The sequence below is a fragment of the Tenebrio molitor genome, chromosome 3 (genome assembly GCF_963966145.1).
Source record: "Tenebrio molitor chromosome 3, icTenMoli1.1, whole genome shotgun sequence".
In the NCBI taxonomy this organism is placed as follows: Eukaryota; Metazoa; Arthropoda; class Insecta; order Coleoptera; family Tenebrionidae; genus Tenebrio; species Tenebrio molitor.
The window spans coordinates 14,348,240-14,368,381 of NC_091048.1; the positions used below are offsets into that span (position 1 = coordinate 14,348,240).

At 33.4% G+C, this 20,142-nt stretch overlaps 1 protein-coding gene and 1 pseudogene across 2 annotated transcripts; both read right to left on the reverse strand.

Annotated features, from left to right (window-relative positions):
- Nucleotides 1–397: 397 nt before the first annotated feature.
- Nucleotides 398–5,720, reverse strand: LOC138125869 (facilitated trehalose transporter Tret1-like; annotated as a pseudogene).
- A 4,299-nt stretch (nt 5,721–10,019) lies between these two features.
- Nucleotides 10,020–17,753, reverse strand: LOC138125868 (facilitated trehalose transporter Tret1-like). 2 transcript variants are annotated; one of them, XM_069041423.1, is made up of 4 exons: nt 17,598–17,753; nt 16,620–16,696; nt 16,188–16,565; nt 10,020–11,397 (listed from the first exon to the last, which is right to left on the reverse strand). In XM_069041423.1, the coding sequence occupies exons 2-4, from the start codon at nt 16,660–16,662 to the stop codon at nt 11,378–11,380; spliced, it is 441 nt and encodes a 146-aa protein (XP_068897524.1). In that variant the 5' UTR covers nt 16,663–16,696; nt 17,598–17,753; the 3' UTR covers nt 10,020–11,377. The 2 variants fall into 2 exon arrangements, with proteins under 2 accessions (XP_068897524.1, XP_068897523.1); XM_069041422.1 differs by lacking the exon at nt 10,020–11,397 and having other exon boundaries at nt 15,120–16,565.
- Between the last annotated feature and the right edge of the window lie 2,389 nt (nt 17,754–20,142).

Sequence of the window (20,142 nt, forward strand, 5' to 3'; positions counted from 1 at the left end):
GTGTAATTATAAGTGAAAATTTACTAGCAAATTTTTAAGAAAATTTACTAGTAAATTTATCAGAAACTGGTAAGTAGTCTGTTTGCAACGTGTTCTAAAATTTTGACTAAAATGTCAGGAAATATGCGCAAAAGCCACAAATTGGTACAGGCTGATCGTTATAGCTAAATGCAAAAGACCGGATAGAATAGAACGTATTCAAAATTTCAAAGACAGCGCATGCGTTCTGGCTCAATTTTCTGCGCAAATTTTTGCACATTTTTATTTGGATTTAGAACACGTACTGGTAAATTTCTGTAAAAATTTATTAGTAAATTTATTTGGTTATTTTGTGTATGATACAAAAATTTAGTACCGTGTCACACTATCTTAAAATTCGAAAGATGAAAACAAAATGTTATTATCATAAAGTTTTATTGCTTTTTCATATTATTTTATTCAACAAGATCAGATAATTTATTGCAACAACATTTTAACATTTTTAAATATTGTCCCATTTTAAATATGCTAATTTATTTGTTCTTCAAAATTTCTTGTATTTGTTGAAAACTTTTTCCTTTTGTTTCTGGCAGAAAGAATATAGAAAAGATCCAGGCTACAAAACAGAAGCCACCAAACAACCAAAAAGTCTCTCCTTGACCGATACTCTCATTCAAATCATTGAAGAATTTTGTTACTATGAACGAAGTTGTCCAACAGGCGCACGAAACTAGTGTAGCGGCATAGGGTCTGACACTAGTGGGAAATAATTCGGAAGAAACAGTCCACGGCAGAGGTCCTATTCCAATGACAAACAATACAAAGTACACGATCAAACTCAAAAGTGGTAACCAAGAAATGGGAGTAACGTCAACTTCTGTAGAACTTTGTAAATAGAAGAATATACCAAACGCCAAATGAGTGAAAAACACTCCTAGTAATGATATTAGTATTAATAATCGTCTTCCTAATCTATCGGACAGAAATAGTGTTCCAAAACTCGACAAAAATATTACTAATCCTATTATTATTGATGAAATTTCTGGAGACATTCCATTAGCACCAGCTGCCTCGAAAATTTCTTGAGTATAAAATAAGACGGCATTAACTCCGGAAAGCTGCTGAGCTATTATCAAGACCAAAGATATCACTAAACCCTTTATATAAACTTTTGATTTAAACAAGTCAAAGAAATTTTCTTTTTGTTCATTTTTTTTTCAACTCTAATTTTATACGTTCTATGTCGGTTTCAACAACTTTTTTATTGTGCGATCTTAGTTTCATTAACGTTTGTTCGGCTTGAGGAATTCTATTTTTTTCGATTAAATAATACGGAGATTCTGGTACTATTAAAAAGAATAATATAAAAAACGCTGTTGGTATGCAAGCTAGAATAACATTGAACCAAACGATGGGTGTGTACGGACCGATAACGTATGGGATTAAATTTCCAAAAGTCCAAAATATACTTAGTGTTGCTGAAAGCATACCTCTGTTAGAATCTTCAGCAACCTCAGCAACGTACATGGGGAGAAGTGTATAACCTCCACCAACGGCAATTCCACCAAGAAGTCTGGCAAAATAATACAAATATACCGTTCTTGAAAAAGCGAGTGTTAGATACGATATGATGTGAGGAATGGAAATGGCGAGTAAACCAATCTTGCGTCCATATTTTTCGCCGATAAACCCATAAGGAAACGGTCCTATCATTGCCCCTATATTGATTAACGATCCAATCCATGAGTCTTCGTCTGTTGTGATGGGTTTATCCAGTGCCACCTTTACTTTACAGGCCATGCTGTTGTAAGTTTGGCAACATTGCAGGTAGTCCGGCTCATTCCGGTTCTAGTTCGTGTTAGTGTTGGTTAGTGCGTTTACGTTGGTTGTATTTTGTTTACAATTTACAGCAAAAGCAGTGAAAACGATTAAACTTTTTGTGGGCAGTTCAGTTTATTAAACTTGTTAATAATTGTTCACCCTTCTGCGTATTATTTATCTGTAAGGTAGGTTTGAAATTGAAACGTAAAGTGCTGGCATTTACATAACCTCACTTTGTGCTGTGACTACTTGTGAGATGTGTTGATCTATGTTATCCTACTATTTTGCAGATGCCAAGAAGGTGTGTAGTACCAGGGTGCAAATCGAACTACGATAGCACTTTAAAACAAAATAATTCTGTGACAACTTTTGCGTTTCCGAAGGATGAAAAGAAGAAGCAAGCTTGGATGCGGGCTATCCCCAGGGCTGATTGGAGTCCCACCGCACATTCTGCAGTGTGCATCAAACACTTTCATGAGAGTCACATAATTAAGCATCAACCATACAAGAACCCAACCTCAGGAGAAATTCAGAAGCTTTTACTGCAGCACCCAAAGTTGACGGAGGATGCAATTCCAAAAGTTTTTGATAATTTGCCTGCATATTTATCTAAAAAGGAACCTCCAGCAAGAACATCTCCAGATTGTCGAAGGGAACAGGTTCTAAAAAGAAATGCCGTAAAAATTGAGGAGTTTTTAAAAGAAGATATTATAAGTGATTTCGATAGTTTTGTGAGTTGTTTTTTAAAACGTTTAAAAGTTATCGACAAATGGCATCATAATATAAGTGATAGGTGTGTGTGGTTTTACTCTCTGAACGTTGACAGTGTGCAGAATAATGACGTGAAGGAAGATCAGCTAAAAGTTGTTTGTAGTATTTCGGTGTCAAATGAGATGGTTGTCAAAGTAAGTCTGAATCAAATTGAAATTCCAAAGCATGATCTAGAATGGATTCTTCCTTCTGACTCAAAACTTTCTCGTTGGAGTCAAATTGAAAATTTGTTGATCAGATATAAAAATGTTAATGAAATAAACAACAGGGAACAAAATTGTTTCGAATACTATATAGATAAGGCATGTAAATTTGTAAAAAAAAGTATAGAGTTTATTGAAGAAGACGTGTTTTCAAAGCATAAAGATTTACTAGAGCTAATTGAAAATCAATTAAAATTATTATTACATCAGAGGAAGAGTTACAATTCCCTGACTATTACGTTTGCATTTATGATTTTTTCACAGTCACCAGCTGTATATAATTTTATTCGCGAGTATTTAATTCTACCACATAAAAGGTATTTACAGTCAATTTCAGCAGCGTTTCATGTAGATCCAAATCTGAATGCAAATACAAAGCATTATTTGTCACACATATCAAAAAGTCTTACGAATAGAGAATTGAACGTTTCATTATTACTTGATGAAATTTATATAAATAAATGTCTAACATTCAAAGCACAAAAAATTGTAGGCTGTGCTGAAAATAACCCTACTGAACTGGCTAAAACAGTACAAAGTTTTATGATAAGTTCCTGTTTTGGTCATTTTAAGGAAATTGTAAAGTTGGTGCCTGTCAGTGGCCTAACTGGGGAACAATTGAAACATTTAGTCTTAACTGTAATTCACTTTGTTCAGCAGTTTAATTTTAAGGTCACAGTTGTCATCAGTGACAATAATCGCATCAATCAACTCATGTTTAGACTTTTTGCACCTGTAAATTACTTTATAGAAAATCCCAATTTTAATAATCTTAAAGTGTTTCTCACATATGACTTTGTCCACATATTTAAAAATATTCGTAATAACTGGATAAACTTAAAAAATCATTGGAGTACTTTTTTGTATCCTGACTTCAATGATCTGAGTATTATTAAAAAAGCGTCTTTTCACCATTTAAGGGTAATAAATGACAATGAAAAAGATTTATTGATAAAAAAAGCCTTTAAGTTAAACAATAAGACATTGTATCCAAGCAACATAGAACGACAAAATGTAACACTTGTAGATAACGTATTTCATAGATCAACTATTGCTGCCTTAAAAGAAATTGAAGATTATGCTGAAACTGCTGATTTTGTTGAAATCATTAGAAACTGGTGGGACATAGTCAACTCCAAAAGCGTTATAGCGGGTAAAATAAAAAAAAATGAATATTCTGGCCCAATACATGATTTAAACGATCCAAAATTACAGTATCTAAGGCAATTTGTTTTATGGATCAGAGAATGGAGACTATTAACTGAGTCTAATGTAGGAGTCGGACTAACAAAGGATACCTCTGCTGCAATCGAAAGAAGCACAACTGTTTTAGTCGACTTGGTTTTATATTCTTTTCAACAGTTGGGGGTTAGTTATGTCTTAGGAGGCAAATTTCAGACTGACAATCTTGAAAAAAGATTTGGTCAGTATCGTCGACTGTCTGGTTGTAACTACAACGTGAGTTTTCAACAAATACTTGAATCCGAAAAGAAACTGCGCGTAAAGAAGATTCTAGATCTTGCTAGAACAGGTACTCTGTCAATAAAAGACATATCTGATTCTTCCCAAAACGTTTCAGAAGAGAATTTGGCAGCAAATATTAATGAATTTAACTATATATTTGACGGTAATTATTTAGAAGTCTGTGCACTTGATCAGGGTTCAACGTTATATGTTTGTGGATATGCTAGTTTTTCAGTATGCAAAAGACTTAGCTGCTCTTTTTGTAAAGATCTTATAAGAGAGTCAAAAGGTGACGATATTTCTGACACTTATTTTGATTCCCTTCAACGAGGTGGGTTAAGCTTACCTACTGAATCTGTAATTTCCATATTTTTTCACATGCATGCCATATTTGATTTTATAATAAATGACAGTGTGTTAGAAAACAAATTTTTACACAGTCCTGATCAGAAAAAAATTATAATGACTCTGACCAATACAAGCTTAGAAAAATGTAACTTTTTCGACGAGTTGGAATGTATGTGTGGAGAAACTTTAAAAAATATTGTACCTCTTTTTTATTCTGTTTTCAGTAATATATTATTAAATAATTATACAAAAAAAAAAACTGATGCTACAAGAGAGAAATATACAAAGTCCGTGGAAAACAAAATAAAAAAGAGAAAATTAAATACATTTAAATTATAATCTTATAAATACATATGTACATATATATTTATATTTAATTAATATTTTAGTCAGTTGTCTGTTGTTACAATAAAATGAGAAAATAATCGAACTGCCCTTAATTTTAATTTTCAGTCTTCAATTTAATGTTCTTTTAAAAATGTTGTACAGGAATTTATAATAAAGCAAGTATTTATACATTGTCAGCAATATATATTTTTTTACTTTGAATAGTTATTTATTACCTACCTATATATTCGTCTTATTAGTTCTTAATCGTGATTTTAGCGCATACCGTATAACCACAGGCAACCGGCCGGCCGGACTACTTCAACCGGTTCAGGCAACGTTGCCAATTCTAACAGCATGGCTTGTAAAGTAAAGGTGGCACTGGTTTATCAAAAGGATTCACTTCAGAATCGTTCGAATACAGTTTAGGAAATATTGGGGAAGTCCACGTCATTGTTATGTCTCCGGAAGTTGCCAATAGGTCGACTGTAAGTATGAAGATGATTTTTCGGTTCAAAATGAATTATGGAGTTTCTTACCAGTCAAAACTGTTAGTATTGTGTAACTTATTAGTTTAGTCATTTTGTGACCTATCAGGCAATACTTGCACTGAGTACTAAAAAACTGAAACAATTTTATCTTTTCATCTCGATTACAATGAATTGTTTGATTGTTTAATAATGTTTTATCTATCAGAAATGTATTAACCTCTAACACCCTAGATATGAGTATAGAAATTGAAACATGGATTGAATTATACAATACGCAACGAAATTATAATGCAAGCTATTAATACAAAAATATGACATTACTGTGTCGTAATATATAATTCATAGGTGTGTTAAAAGCCAATATATGCGAGTTGCCTACACTTCTCTAGTACCTGTTGTAATTTAATAAAAATTACAACTCCAAATTGTCTGCAATCAAAACTGTCAAAAATTAACGCTCATCTAGGCTTAGTTAGTTCTGCGCCTCCTGTTTTCATGAAGATCTTTAGCATAATGAATATTATTAAAGTGCTCGTACAGGTAGCGCATGCTTAGCAAGGAAATTAAAGGATAGGAATACAAAAAAAAAACCTGTTTTAAATTAAAACTGTGGTAAAACTCTCCGAGTGGAATGATTTTTCTCTCTAAAATTTTGCGGAAATCGAACACATTTTTAGTAATTTTCCGCTCCCTAGTTTTGACCAACCGAGTTTTTCGATGTTTAATTTTTACAATTCGGAGTTAAGCAAAATTGAGTTTTTTTTCCTAAACATCAAAAACATCTTTTGTTAATATTCATGACTTCCTCACTACCGGTAGAGTAATATTTTTATTAGTTTGTTTTATCATTGTCGGAAAATTGCCTTTTGATAGTGATTTATGGACAAGATATTAACTTTGCAACATCTTCCTGATCATAACTCATTTGTACCCAAAATGCAAGATCGTGGGAGAGTGACAAATGTGTCATCTAAATGTAGAAGGATACATGGGGTACTGTTTCCGAAGATCATCTGCGTCCCTACTTGTGGACGTTGGAGTGGATTTGTTGCTTGTTAAAAGACGTGGTGACTGCCGGTCTAATACTGTAGCCGAAGGTTACCTAGAAAATTTCGATGAAAACAAGGTAAGGTCATCAGAAATTTTGGATGAAGCCTGCAACATTGACTCTTTAACTAGTAACTCGAAAAATGTGTTTCTTTCCAAAGTCGGTAACTCAACTGCCGTCATCTGGACTCAATTATAAGAAACTGTGAAAATAACGAATAAATAAATATCGCTTCAATTTCAGACATTCGTTGTTTTAAATGAACAATGCGATAATAGAGCTCTTAACAGGGTTATTATAAATGTTTCCAAGTGCTTATTCACGATGGACACAAGCCTAACAACTACATAGAGTGCATTTCAACGAGAGGTACACAGGCGTGGCTACCGAGATGCGCCAGATGTAGGGGAAGGGCGACCCAAAACCTAACAACTACATAACAGATATTGAAGTCATAAAGATGAACAAATGGAAACCAATGTAAGCGTTCAAAGTGCGTCTACATAATTCTAATGTTTATTCATCCTTATGCATCTCTTATGTTATGACGTACGTAAGAAATATCGAGCGATCAAATTAATTTGTAATCGAGTTATCCCTGAGTCTGAATTCATATGTCGTTTCTTGAACAAAAAACTCAGCTTAAAACATAGGTTAGATCTGGGCATATCAATTGAAAAGACATATGGATTCAAATCCATGGATGACTCGATTACAAATTAATTTGATCGCTCTTTACATATACCGGGTGTCCCAACGGTTTGGCAAAGTAGATTTACTAAGTTAATATAAGTTCTTTGAAAAATGTTATTGTTTCATGTTATACATACAGATTATGAGCACGGTTTAAAAATATTTTAGATTATACAGGGTGTTTGGTGTATCGGTGGCAACACAAACTTAAATTTTTTTAAATGGAACACCCAGTATTTTTTTGCGTTTTTTGGAAAGCTCTCGTCAAAACAAACAGGAAGATACCACATTTGATGGGTCTAACTTCTACTGTTAGTAAACTATTCGCTCTTTTGTATCCGGACAAACCGAACTTTGTAAAATTTGTAAAAAATATAACAGATGATAATTATTTAGATTAGGTTTTTTTAGAACATTGTAAATATCGTCAATTTTATTGCCTTGTTGAAAAACATTAAGATTTTTACTTAATTACGTAGAGGGCGTTTCAAACGCAAACTCCTTATTTAGTCAATTTTTTTAAATGAAACACCCTGTATTTCGATATACCGTTAGATAGCTGTATTATTGTGTATTATTATAAGCCGTAGACACCGATTCGTAAATTTAACTCTTCCCGCTCTGAAAATTATCGGCGTCCGTCGTCGGTCAATCTGACCGAACATTATGCCCGTGCCGGGCAATATTGCAAAGAAGTTTGGGTTTCAAAAATTAACCGGATTCTTAAACCATAAACCGGACCTAATTTGACCGGAAAGTGTGTGGCCGGTCTAGAACATTTTGAAATTTCCAAGTAAGTTATGAAAATTTTAGAAAAGGATGCGATGTGAAGATGACACGTTTGAGGTTATGTCTCGGTGCGTGTGAATTATGAGCAATTTAACCTGGAAAATAATAAATAGAAAGACTGCGGCGTCTCTGTAAGTACATTATTGTAATATTTGAATATTTTTTAACAACTACCAACGCCCTTTTCCATGGGAACTTTCAAAAATCCCTGAATTCAACTTGACGGCTGAAAATTTCCCTAAGACCACTCATCACCAAGATAAAGAATAGAGTATATGCTCATTGTGAACAGTTCCCCTAAATTACGTATGAATTATTACTACTATGGCGGCCAAAAAATTTTGGCCGTCACTTTCTTGACATTCAAGTAAAGTGTAAATAAACCTTTAGGAATCGTAACCCCACTTCCGATTCTTGTCATTTTGACAATCAATTTAAACTGTTTGAAGCTCCGATATTCCAAAAATTCGACATGAATAAACAAAATTAGAGCAATCGTACATAGATAACCTGAGGTAAACGTTCTGTGTAGTAGAAATGACAAAATAATTTTGAATTTTGAAATTTACCACCCAAAAAATAACGTTCATAATCAAGATGGTAATCATGATGACAATAAAGTACGGATTACAATTTTTTTTTTAATTGACAGACAATGACGGCCAAAATTTTTTGGCCGGCATAGTACCTATGGTTTATGCAATATGTATTTCTTAGGTTTATGTCCATTGTGAATAAGGACTAACAGCCAACTGCCAACTGGATGTTAGAAACATTTTTAATAAAAGTAACATTGAATGTCAGCACTTTACAAAATTATGAATAAAAAGTAGTGGGTAAGTTGCTTCAGTAACATAATTAACTAAACAACAATGCAAAATTCGTTGCTATGCAGTAATAATGATTGTTATGTTGTGAAGTAACAATTTACTAAATGGTTTTTAATTTAACAATTTTATGTAGTTCATTATTATGTAAAATGTGAAATAAGTTATTTTTATTTATTTATTCAAATATTATTGTTTTAGGAATTACATTTTTAAAATGTTGTAGTACGTATGTAGTTAGTACCTAGTTATTTTTAATACAATTATCCTATCCCACCTCCACCCGGCGGCACGGCAATTTTGCCGGAGTACATACACTATTACGGATAATACTATCAAGTAATAGTGCAGTGCTTATCAACATAATTACCGGCGTCTCGCCTCCGCATTTTGACTTTTTTGTGTTTTATGTTCTGTGTCAATGTTAAGGAATTTCCTCACGATGTGACATGAGTATAATAATATACCTTTTTGAATTTCAACCACCAATGTGTTTTCTAAGTCCAAAATTTTTAAATTTTTAAAAAGAGATTGTGGTACTATTCCTGTTGCTGAAATTATAAATGGTAAAATCGAATTTTTTTCTAAACACCAAAGATTTCTCATAGCAACAGAGAGTTCTAAATATTTATTAATTTTTGTATTATATGTCTGTGTTATATTGTGTGAATTTGGAACAGCTATATCTAAAAGATATGCTTGCTTTTGTTGTTTATTTAAAATAATAATGTCTGGTCTGTTATGCTGAATGTGAATGTCAGTTAAAACTGTCCTATCAAAATATAATTTGTAATTGACATTTTCTAAACAACTTTCTGGTTTATAAATAATGTGGTTGTGTATCCTTTAATAAATTGAATTTAACTGCTAAATTCATGTGTATAATTTTTGCGAATATATCATGACGTTTTTTATATTCGCTTTGAGCCAAAACGGTGCAAGAAGAAATTATATGTTCAATGGTTTCCCCTTCAGCTCCGCAAATCCTACATTTATCAATGATCGATTGTAAACCGCATATATATTATAATTGATGTTTTTATTCTCCTTACTGTTCTTGTGTTTACCCATTTGCAATGACGTCTTTATCTAGTAACCTTAAGTATGTTCGAGCTAGAATCAGAAACAAATTTGAATTGATCATATATTTATTAAGGTATAAGGTTGACAACGCGCGAGGTCGGCAGAGTGAAACCCGAAGGCCTCCAGCCCGAGGAGAGTACGCCGACCGAGGCCGTATCATTATAACAACCGTGGTGCCTTGAACGTTTAATGTCCGACTAGTTTCGTGTGTTTTTGGATTGACAATGATTTGATAAATTTATACCAATCAGTTAAAATTTGGTCGTAACTAAGCAACCTTATAATATAACGCTCTAGAGCCTGTTATTTGAAGATAACGATTATTTCTCTAATAACGTATCAGAAAACTGTGTCTTTATCATTCAATAACAATACAGTCGGACATTAAATAACTATTATGTTTCAAAATTGTTGAAAATTACAATTGCTTCGAAAGGTTGTTTGTAATCAATGTAATAAGTGAAAGAAATTAAAAATTGTCAAATTGACAAGAGCATAAAATAACCACAAAGTAACCAACAATAAATAAACGTACCGCTTTTTTGTTTTTTTTCTCTGTTTCTGTCGTTTCAATGGAGAGAAAGCGAGTAAGGAAATCGTAACGTCACCTCAATTGATTGATCATCATCATCGATGGGGGGAAATCGACCTGCAGGACGAGTTGTGAATGTGCTACTCCGAATTCACGAGACATAGTCGAACATGTTTATTAACGGCAAATATGTACATATTTAACAGTGGAAGAAGAACAATAACAAAATAACAATTCAACCAAACACAATAACATAAATAAAAACAATACTCGTGACAACCCTAAACAGCGTTCTTTATAATAATTTTGAAACTACTATATTTAATATTATAAAATTCAACATTATGAGAATATAAATTAACATTCAGACAGATTCTAGATAAAGGCGACCTTAACCCATAGTTAGTTTTATGATAAGGATCAACTAACAAATGTACACTTCTGAAATTACATTGAGGCACATAAAGTAAAAAATTAACTACTTTAAAAAAGAAGGATTAATCCAATTGAATGCGTCGGGATCTTAAAGTACTTAACCCAAAATAAGTCAATATATTTATTATCATAGTTATTTCTATCAAAATGGATGTGACATTTATAGCAGGCAAATTTAATAAATTCTGTGAATAGAATTTTGATACAGCGGACACCACATATCATAGTGTTGTATTCCAAATTAGATCGTAAAATTGTATTATATAGGAACACAAGTGTTTTCAGGTTGTCAAACTCACTACACTGACGAACCATGAAGCCTAACATATTGTTTGACTTCTTGACAATATTTTTAATATGCGAACAAAAAGTAAGTTTACTATCCAGTATTATTCCTAGGTCGCTAATATGGAACAAACATTCTAAAACACTATTATGAATATAATAATATGGAAGGGTAATAATTTTCTTTCTAGAGTAACGAATTACTTTGCACTTGGAGATATTAAGTTCTAGACCATTGGAGTCGCACCATGAAACCACTCGACACAAATCATCCTGAATTCCTAGACAATCATGTTCAGATCTAAAGTTGTAAAAAAGTTTTAAATCATCAGCATACAGCAGGAACAAGCTATCTCTAATAACATTCTTTATATTATTAATGAATATCGAAAACAACACAGGGCCCAAATGAGATCCTGGAGGAACTCCAGAAGTCATTTTAATTTCCCTAGATCTACACTGCGCCAAAAAAGTTAGGAATATTGTCGAATTTTTTGAAATATTAAGAAAAATTAAAAAAAATCACAACAACGTCATCATGGTAGTTTTCTGTACCAAATCTGCGTAAAAGAACTTCTTTTTTTGTTACACTTTTTACTGAATTCTTTTTTGATGAAATGTTGATCTTAACAGAACAATCATTTATCTCAATTTGTGTGTACTGTACGGTTGTACCGTATTGTTTTTGCAAAATATGGAAAGAAGATCGCATTTAAGTGAATTTGAAATGAATAGGGCTATTGGAATGCTTGAAGGCGGTCCCGCCAAACAGAAGTAGCCCAAAATTTGGGGTTAGCCAGAGTATTGTAAGTAAACTATGGAATCGGTTTGCTGAGACAAATTCTGGTAGATAACGGCCCAGAAGTGGAAGACTGCGAAGTACAACAGCTCTACACGATCGTTATCTGCTTCTAACAAGAGAAGGCACCCTTTCTTTCGAGCGTTACAAGTATGAAATGCCTTGCGACATGCTGGTGGACCAACAGTTCACGTTCGAACAGTAAAAAATCGATTAAAAGCATTTGGTTTAGTCAATTTTTGTCCATACATAGCACCTCTGTTAACACCAGCTGATCATGCAGCGTGTTTAGAGTGGACAAGAAAACATAAAAATTGGGTAGTGGAATGGGACTTTCTTCTGGTTGGGGATGAATCACGATTTGGTCTTCATAGCGATAGTGGTCGTGTACGCGGTTGGGGGAGATCAAATGAACGGTACTTACAACGATTTATGGAAACTAGAGCACCTTTTCGGGAGGGGTGTCTTATGGTGTATGTAGGCGTCTGTGTTGGAGGGCGCACTGATCTCTATGTTTGCCGAAGGACTATGACAGAAAACATGTATGGTAACGATATTGTTGACAATATTTTGCCACAATTTCAAGCTGATATTCGTAAAAACTTCGTATATGTGGACGATAACGCTCGTCCGCACAGAACACAATAGGTTTTGGAAACGATAGATTTGCACGGAATTCAACATTTTTAGCTACCTGCACGATCTCCAGACCTCAATCCCATTGAACACGCCTTGGAATCTTCCTGGAAACGGTCTGACCGACCATTTGCCTTATCCAGAGAATATTCGGGAATTGAGTGAGTTGCTCCCTATTTTGTGGCAACAGATCCCCAGGAGGACATTGAGAACTTAATTCGAAGTATCCCACGTTGTATTCGATAAGCTATACGGGTACGAAGACGAAGTACCCGTTATTAGAAATTAAAACAAAAATTATTTAATTTAATTTAATTTTAATTTTATTTAATTTCAAAAATTTGACTTTTTTTTGGTTTCATTCTGTATTGATTTGGCTAAAAATGAATGGAATTAAACATTTGTATTGATTATGTTCCCTTTTCTTCATTTGCTGGTCACAAACAACAATATCCTTAACTTTTTTGGCGGAGTGTATGTGAAGTAATGCGCACATTCTGTTTACGATTCCTTAGATAAGAGTTGATCCAAGACAACAGTGGATCACCAATTCCCACCATGGAAAGTTTGAGACACAATTAAGATATATTAACTCGATCAAACGCCTTTTTTTAAATCCATAAATACAAACTACTTCCATATTTTTTTCAAAGCAATTGATCACATATTTCATAAGAATGTGAAACTAGTCTCATTAATAACTATTGGTACAAAATAATGAACAAAAGAAGAGATAATGGGTCGCTATTGGAAAGTAAAAGTTCTGAAAACGTGCGGCGAAACCTAATAAGTGATCACTTGTCAATAATTGTGAGATATGTTTGAAGATTTTCACTGGAGAAAACAAAATATTCGTGACAGAATCCTATTTTAGAAATTGATACCAAAAAAGTTTTAATTTAATTTACCATACACAACCTTGTTTTTTGAAGTTTCGGAAAAACAATTTATTTGGCTCTTCTAACTACCTTTCTTCATCGTCGCTGTTAGTATGATTGAAGCTACCCCAGTGGCGTAGATAAGGGGGGGTCCAGGGGGTCCGGACCCCCCCCAGAGCTCATCCATATTCTTTCACAACTGAATAATACTTTTTTTAAAATGAAGGTGGCAAAAGTTAACTTCATTTCAGCCTGCTAAAAATGATAGTGGCAAGAAAATACTTTTACTAAAATATTTTTTCACAACTTTTTTGACAGTTTAGTTTAAAAAATCTTCCAACTTTGTTCCAAAAATGGTTTGAATATTTTCATCTGAACAAAAGTTAAGAGGGGGTATAAGTTTTACCATGCAATTACTTTTGGCACCTTTGCACTGTACCTATACATAAAGTATTGAAAAAAAAATCACGATTTAAAAATTGAAAGATCGACTACATAAAATGCATTCACGTTGTTTTGGCCTAATGGGAGGCCATGGAAATGTTGCATTTAATTTTAGTAACGGTGTCTGTTGAATTAGGTTATATTTTTTTAAGTTTGAGGTTATAAATAGCGTCAATGTCTAGTGCATTTTTGTCAGTTTTACTACTTTGCAATAGAAGAATACTCAGACATCGCGGGAAATTCAGCAACATGTTATGTTCAATTTAATAGGTCCGCATGTCAGGCACTTTAGTGACAGAAATCAAACAGTGTGTCCAACGTTAAAAAAATTAATCATGGCCTCTCGTTATACCAAAACAACGTGAACGTTGCCTGCTTGCCTAAGTACTGTCGCGAGCAATAAATTTTGGTCGTCAATGTCATTTCAAAATTTGGTTAGTCACAAATTAAAGAAAAATCCCTAGCGGATTATGTCCACGTCAACAAAGTGTAAAAAAATGAAAATTAATGTCATACGACATGATGATAGGTTATGATATTTAGGTACGACCGTTTTACAATGTGATCGCGTTTTCTCGAAGGACCAGATTTGCGATATCGTTTGGCGCTTTTAAAATTGGTGAAGCAAAAAAAAAGACTTATTGAAATGATGTTTCTGGTTTTATTTCTCAGTTGCAAGTGCGATATAGAACTAACAAGGGTTTGCGTTAGGGGGGGGTGGTAACCCCCACCAGTGGTAGGGCTAACGGCCTGAACACAATGGACCATTTAAATTGCGTCAAAGAATGACATTGACGACCAAAATTTAATGATCGCGACTATACGTACGTATTTGTTTAAATCATGATCTTTTTTTAATTAAAACAGCATAATTTTTGGCGATTTTTTTCCGTGCTGGACTATTTATCTAAAATTGTTCGTTGAGGTTTTTTTTTTTTCAACATGAGTATAAACAATAAACATGTGTTCCTTCAAGTCGTATTGTGATAATTTCATATTCTAGTGTTATAAGTAGGAAACTACATTGAAAACCAAAAACTTAATGCAAAAGTACGTGGACCCCCCCCAAAGCAAAAAGCTATCTACGCCACTGAGCTACCCTATATATTTTCAGAAGTTTTGTTTAGGAAATGAATTTTTTCTATAATGATCTATAATAATTAGACACTTCCATTAACTTTTTTTATGGGAATGTATAAACAAAGATAACAGTTCTAAATAGATCGGAAAAAATGTTTATCAAATTGGAAAGATGAAAACAAAATGTTATTATCAAAAACATTTATTGCCTTTTCATGTCATTTTATTCAACAAAATCAGATAATTTATTGTAGCATCTCTTTAACATTAGTATATTATCCTATTTTAAATATGCCAATCATCTGTTCCCTAAAATTTCTTGTATTTCTTGAAAACTTTTTCCTTTTGTTTCTGGTACAAAGAATATAGAAAAGATCCACGCTACAAAACAGAAGCCACCAAACAACCAAAAAGTTCCCCCTTGACCGATACCCTCATTCAAATCATTGAAGAATTTTGTTACTATGAATGAAGTTGTCCAACAGGCGCACGACACTAGTGTAGCGGCATAGGGTTTGACACTAGTTGGAAATAATTCAGAAGATACTGTCCACGGTAGAGGTCCTATTCCAACGTTAAACAATACAAAGTACATGATCAAACTCACAAGTGGTAACCAAGAAATGGAACTAACATCAACTTCTGTAGAACTTTGTAAATAGAAGAATATACCAAACGCCAAATGAGCCAAAGACACTCCTAGTAATGATATCAGTATTAATAATCGTCTTCCTAATCTATCAGATAGAAATGGTGTTCCAAAACTTGACGAAAATATTACTAATCCTATTATTATTGATGAAATTTCAGGAGACAGTCCATTAGCACCAGCTGCCTCGAAGATCTCTTGAGTGTAAAATAAGACGGCATTTATTCCGGAAAGCTGCTGAGCTATTATCAAGACCAAAGATATCACTAGACCCTTCATATAAATTTTTGATTTAAACAATTCAATGAAACTTCCTTTTTTGGTATTTTTTTTCAATTCTAATTGTATATGTTCTATTTCATTTTCAACAACTTTTTTATTTTGCGATCTTAGTTTCATCAATGATTTTTCGGCTTGGGGAATTTTATTTTTTTCGATTAAATAATACGGAGATTCCGGTGCTATTAAAAAAAATAATATAAAAAAAGATGTTGGTACGCAAGCTAGAATAACATTGAACCAAACGATTGGCGTGTACGGACCGATAACGTATGGTATTAAATTGCCAAAAGTCCAAAATATGTTTAGTGTTGCTGAAAGCATACCTCTGTTAGAATCTTCAGCAACCTCAGCAACGTACATGGGGAGAAGTGTATAACCTCCACCAACGGCAATTCCACCAAGAAGTCTGGCAAAATAATACAAATATACCGTTCTTGAAAAAGCGAGTGTTAGATACGATATGATGTGAGGAATGGAAATGGCGAGTAAACCAATCTTGCGCCCATATTTTTCGCCGATAAACCCATAAGGAAACGGTCCTATCATTGCTCCTATATTGATTAATGACCCAATCCATGAATCTTCGTCTGTTGTGATGGGTTTGCCAAAAGGATTCACTTCAGAGTCGTTCGAGTACAGTTTAGAAAATATTGGGGAAGTCCACGTCATTGTTATGTCGCCAGAAGTTGCCAGTAAGTCAACTATAATTGTACGGATGAGGTTTTCGGTTCAAAATTAATAGGGAAGTTACTTACCAGTTAAAACTGTTAGTATCGTGTAACTTATTAGTTTAATCATTTTGTGACCAATCAGGCAACACTTGCATTCAGCACTAAAAAATGTTACTTGTTGAAATTATTTTATCTTTGCATCTTGATGATAATGAATAGTTTTATCGTAGAATAATATTTTTATCTATCATGTGTTAGTACTTTACAACATATTATGTACAGTGTGGAATAAAATGATTTACATCTAGTTACCTTTGGAATTTTTGCACATGTAAATTTTCCTGTACCGCTCTACTTTTTTTTTCGAAGTGCCGAACTATTAGTTCTGTCAATAAGTGTCATCAATTGAATTGACAATTGTTACAATTTACTAAATTGAATTAACAAACGTTGGTGGCAACTTTCAACACTAGCTGTGACTTGCTTTTGTTAGCTCCTTTTTAATTTCAATCTCAACTCTGCATTCATATCATCCCTTCGCAATAAATCACATTTGGAATTTGGATATATGTATATTTTGAGGATAGGCTTTCTTTTTTTGTAGAGCGGCATTTCGTATTTTTACAAGGGTAATGCAAAGGTAACTAGATGTAAATCATTTTATTCCACACTGTATAAATATTGTACTCGTATATTTCAAAAAATTAATGATCAAGAGTGGTTGTGAAAAAAGAACATGTAATCACCTTTACATAATTACACATAACCACAGACTAAGATTGACATAATATAAAGTTTAATTTGCTAACTACATTGCTACGGTCCAGCGACACCGTCATACGTTAGTAAAGGTGACCCGTTCAAATAAGAACTGTTCTTAAATCAAAATAATTTTTCATCTTACTGAAATTGTTGCAACACATGCATTTCCCAAGTCGTTACTTAATGGCAGTTTATGTTGGATGGACCAAGTTTTCGAATTTTTTGTTTTTCACAACCTCTCATTCATTAATTTGTTGAAACATACGGTATATATTTAAATAGGACCTGAAATATACATACTTGTTTACAAAAAGTCACTCCTACAATCAGAATACATAATCTGCACATCTTTCATTGCTTTGCACAAATTACACCTTTCCACGTTTTGCTCAACGGAACAACTGTTTTATATCGAGGCCATCCTGTCCCCATCACAGTGTTCGTAATTGCTGTTGTAACAATTGTTAAAAGTATCCTTTGGTTATTACATATTTTATACTGGGTGAGTGACGAAAAACCTTGCTTATTTTTTATCTGATTTAAACAAGTAACACATCAAATGAAATGGTTCGAAATATACTTTAACATTATCAGATTCGATTGTTTTTCGATATCTATTTTTTGACAGACGATAGTCAGCTTTTTTTTCAAATTACATTATATATTTTTCTATTCGTTCTTATAGAGAATTTTCTTCTGAATGAATATCCGTGCATTAAAAGAAAGAACAAAACTTTATTTTAATTGAAAAAAAAATGAAAAATCAAAAATCAAGTAAGCAATTTTATAAACAATAAACAATCTATTCTAGTTACTTAAAACTGTCTCCATGCTGTTCCAGACACTGTCAGCACCTTCTGGACACATTGCATTGAGTAAAAAATTTGGGGGTATTTCCTTACAGACTTGCTCTATCCTTCTCGGGTGTGAAGATTACGTGGGATCAAATGAATATTGTCTCGAATGTAACCCCATAGAAAGAAATCCAATGGATTCAAATCTGGGGATCTAGGGGACCATCGAATAGGTCCGCAAGTACTCATCCATCGATTGCCAAAATGATTATTTAAAAATGCAACATTAATGCGTACATTATGTGGTGTGGCCCCTTCCTGATGATGATAAAACACGATTCTGTTCAACACTGCTAATGGAATGGCATTTCACCTAGAAACTTGCTTATTTCCTTTGATAATATTTTACTTGACTAACGGCCGTATTCACCAACGCCAGTTAACGTTAACTGTAGGTTAAAATGCTTCGTTACTTTAGTTACCTATTGTTGTAAGAATGTTTTCGTATATTTTAACCTACAGTTAACGTTAATTGTAGGTTAAAATGCTTCGTTATTTTGGTTACCTATTGTCGTAAGAATGTTTTCGTATATTTTAACGTACAGTTAACTTTAACTGGCGTTGGTGAATACGGGCCTAAATGTGGTAACATTTAAAAACATTCTATGTATCCCATGGAAATAAGAAAGAAAAATCCAGCCATGTTGCCATACGTTAAGGTAAAACCGACATAAAATCACTTCTTGGAAATGCTGGAAATAATTAATGAAGTAAATAATTGCAAACCTGATCACAATCATTCAGAACTATTATAGCATTGGCTAGTAAAAGACAAATAGTCAAAACCTTTTTTAATATTTAAAATAAATGAAATCAAAGCTGCACCTTTTGAGCCCCCATATCTTCATATCTGAAAGATACAGAATTTTTTAATTATTTTTCTCATTATTTTCTAACCTGAGTTGACATTGTCCCATTGAGTTGTTCCGCGAATTTTGGGGCACAAAGTATACAGGTAAATTATGATAAAAAAAATATATTGTACGCAAACTTCGGCCCATTTTGAGTTGTGTCGCTTTTTATGATTGTGACTATACGCAACAAATTTTTATTTATGACATCAATAATAATAACTGTAAAATTGTGGTAAAGAAACAACACTTTTATTTTATTTATTCTATTTTAGTCAATAATCGTCTTTATGTTGTACATAATACGTGGGCTAAAGCATATTACAGGAAACTCGTGTGTTACAGATGAACTTGGGCTAACGCCCTCGTCATCTGCAATCTTCACACTTCTGTAATATTGCTTTTATCCCACTAATTATGTAAATAACTATTATACGCCCCCAAATGAGGGCATAAATTGGCCTTTATACGGGGTCATTATAAATGATTGTCTCAACACAGTAGGCGTTGGTGACGTAGTTGAATGTGCCGGAAGCTTTATAACATGAGTGAGACTAGCATCGCCGATAGGTAGCGCTGCTGGCGGTAGTGTAAATTTGTCTACCAGTTTGTCTAACGTTGCGAAGTTAGCGGCACATCCCAAATTTGTGTAGGTTTTCAACGCCAACTGCGATGGGACAATCATTTATAATGACCCTGTAGTACAGATCTGTCAAAAATCTGCCAAGCGACGGTTGGTTTAATGATTCAAACAATGCCATCAAACATTATTTTATTAAAGAAAATCATACATTATACACATAGCTACACAGTAACCCTAACAACATCAAAATATACTCTATTCTTTATCTTGGTGAGTGGTCTTTGGGAAATTTCCAGCCGTCAAGTTGAATTTAGGGATTTTTGAAAGCTTCCATGAAAAAGTGCGTTGGTAGTTGTTAAAAAATATTCAAATATTACAATAATGTAGTTACAGAGACGCCGTAAAGTCTTTCTATTTATTATTTTCCAGGTTAAATTGCTCATGATTCATATGGACCGAGACATAATCTCAAACGTGTCATCTTCATATTGCCCTTTCCGGTCAAATTTGGTCCGGTTTATGGTTTAAGAATCCGGTTAATCTCTAACCCAAACTTC

Bases quoted from the DNA above. Each gene is read 5' to 3' on its own strand.
- LOC138125868 (XM_069041422.1), bottom strand. From the start codon at position 16,662: ATGATTAAACTAATAAGTTACACGATACTAACAGTTTTAACTG. The intron at 16,566-16,619 runs GTAAGTAACTTC...GTACAATTATAG, and splicing joins GATACTAACAGTTTTAACTG to TTGACTTACTGGCAACTTCT.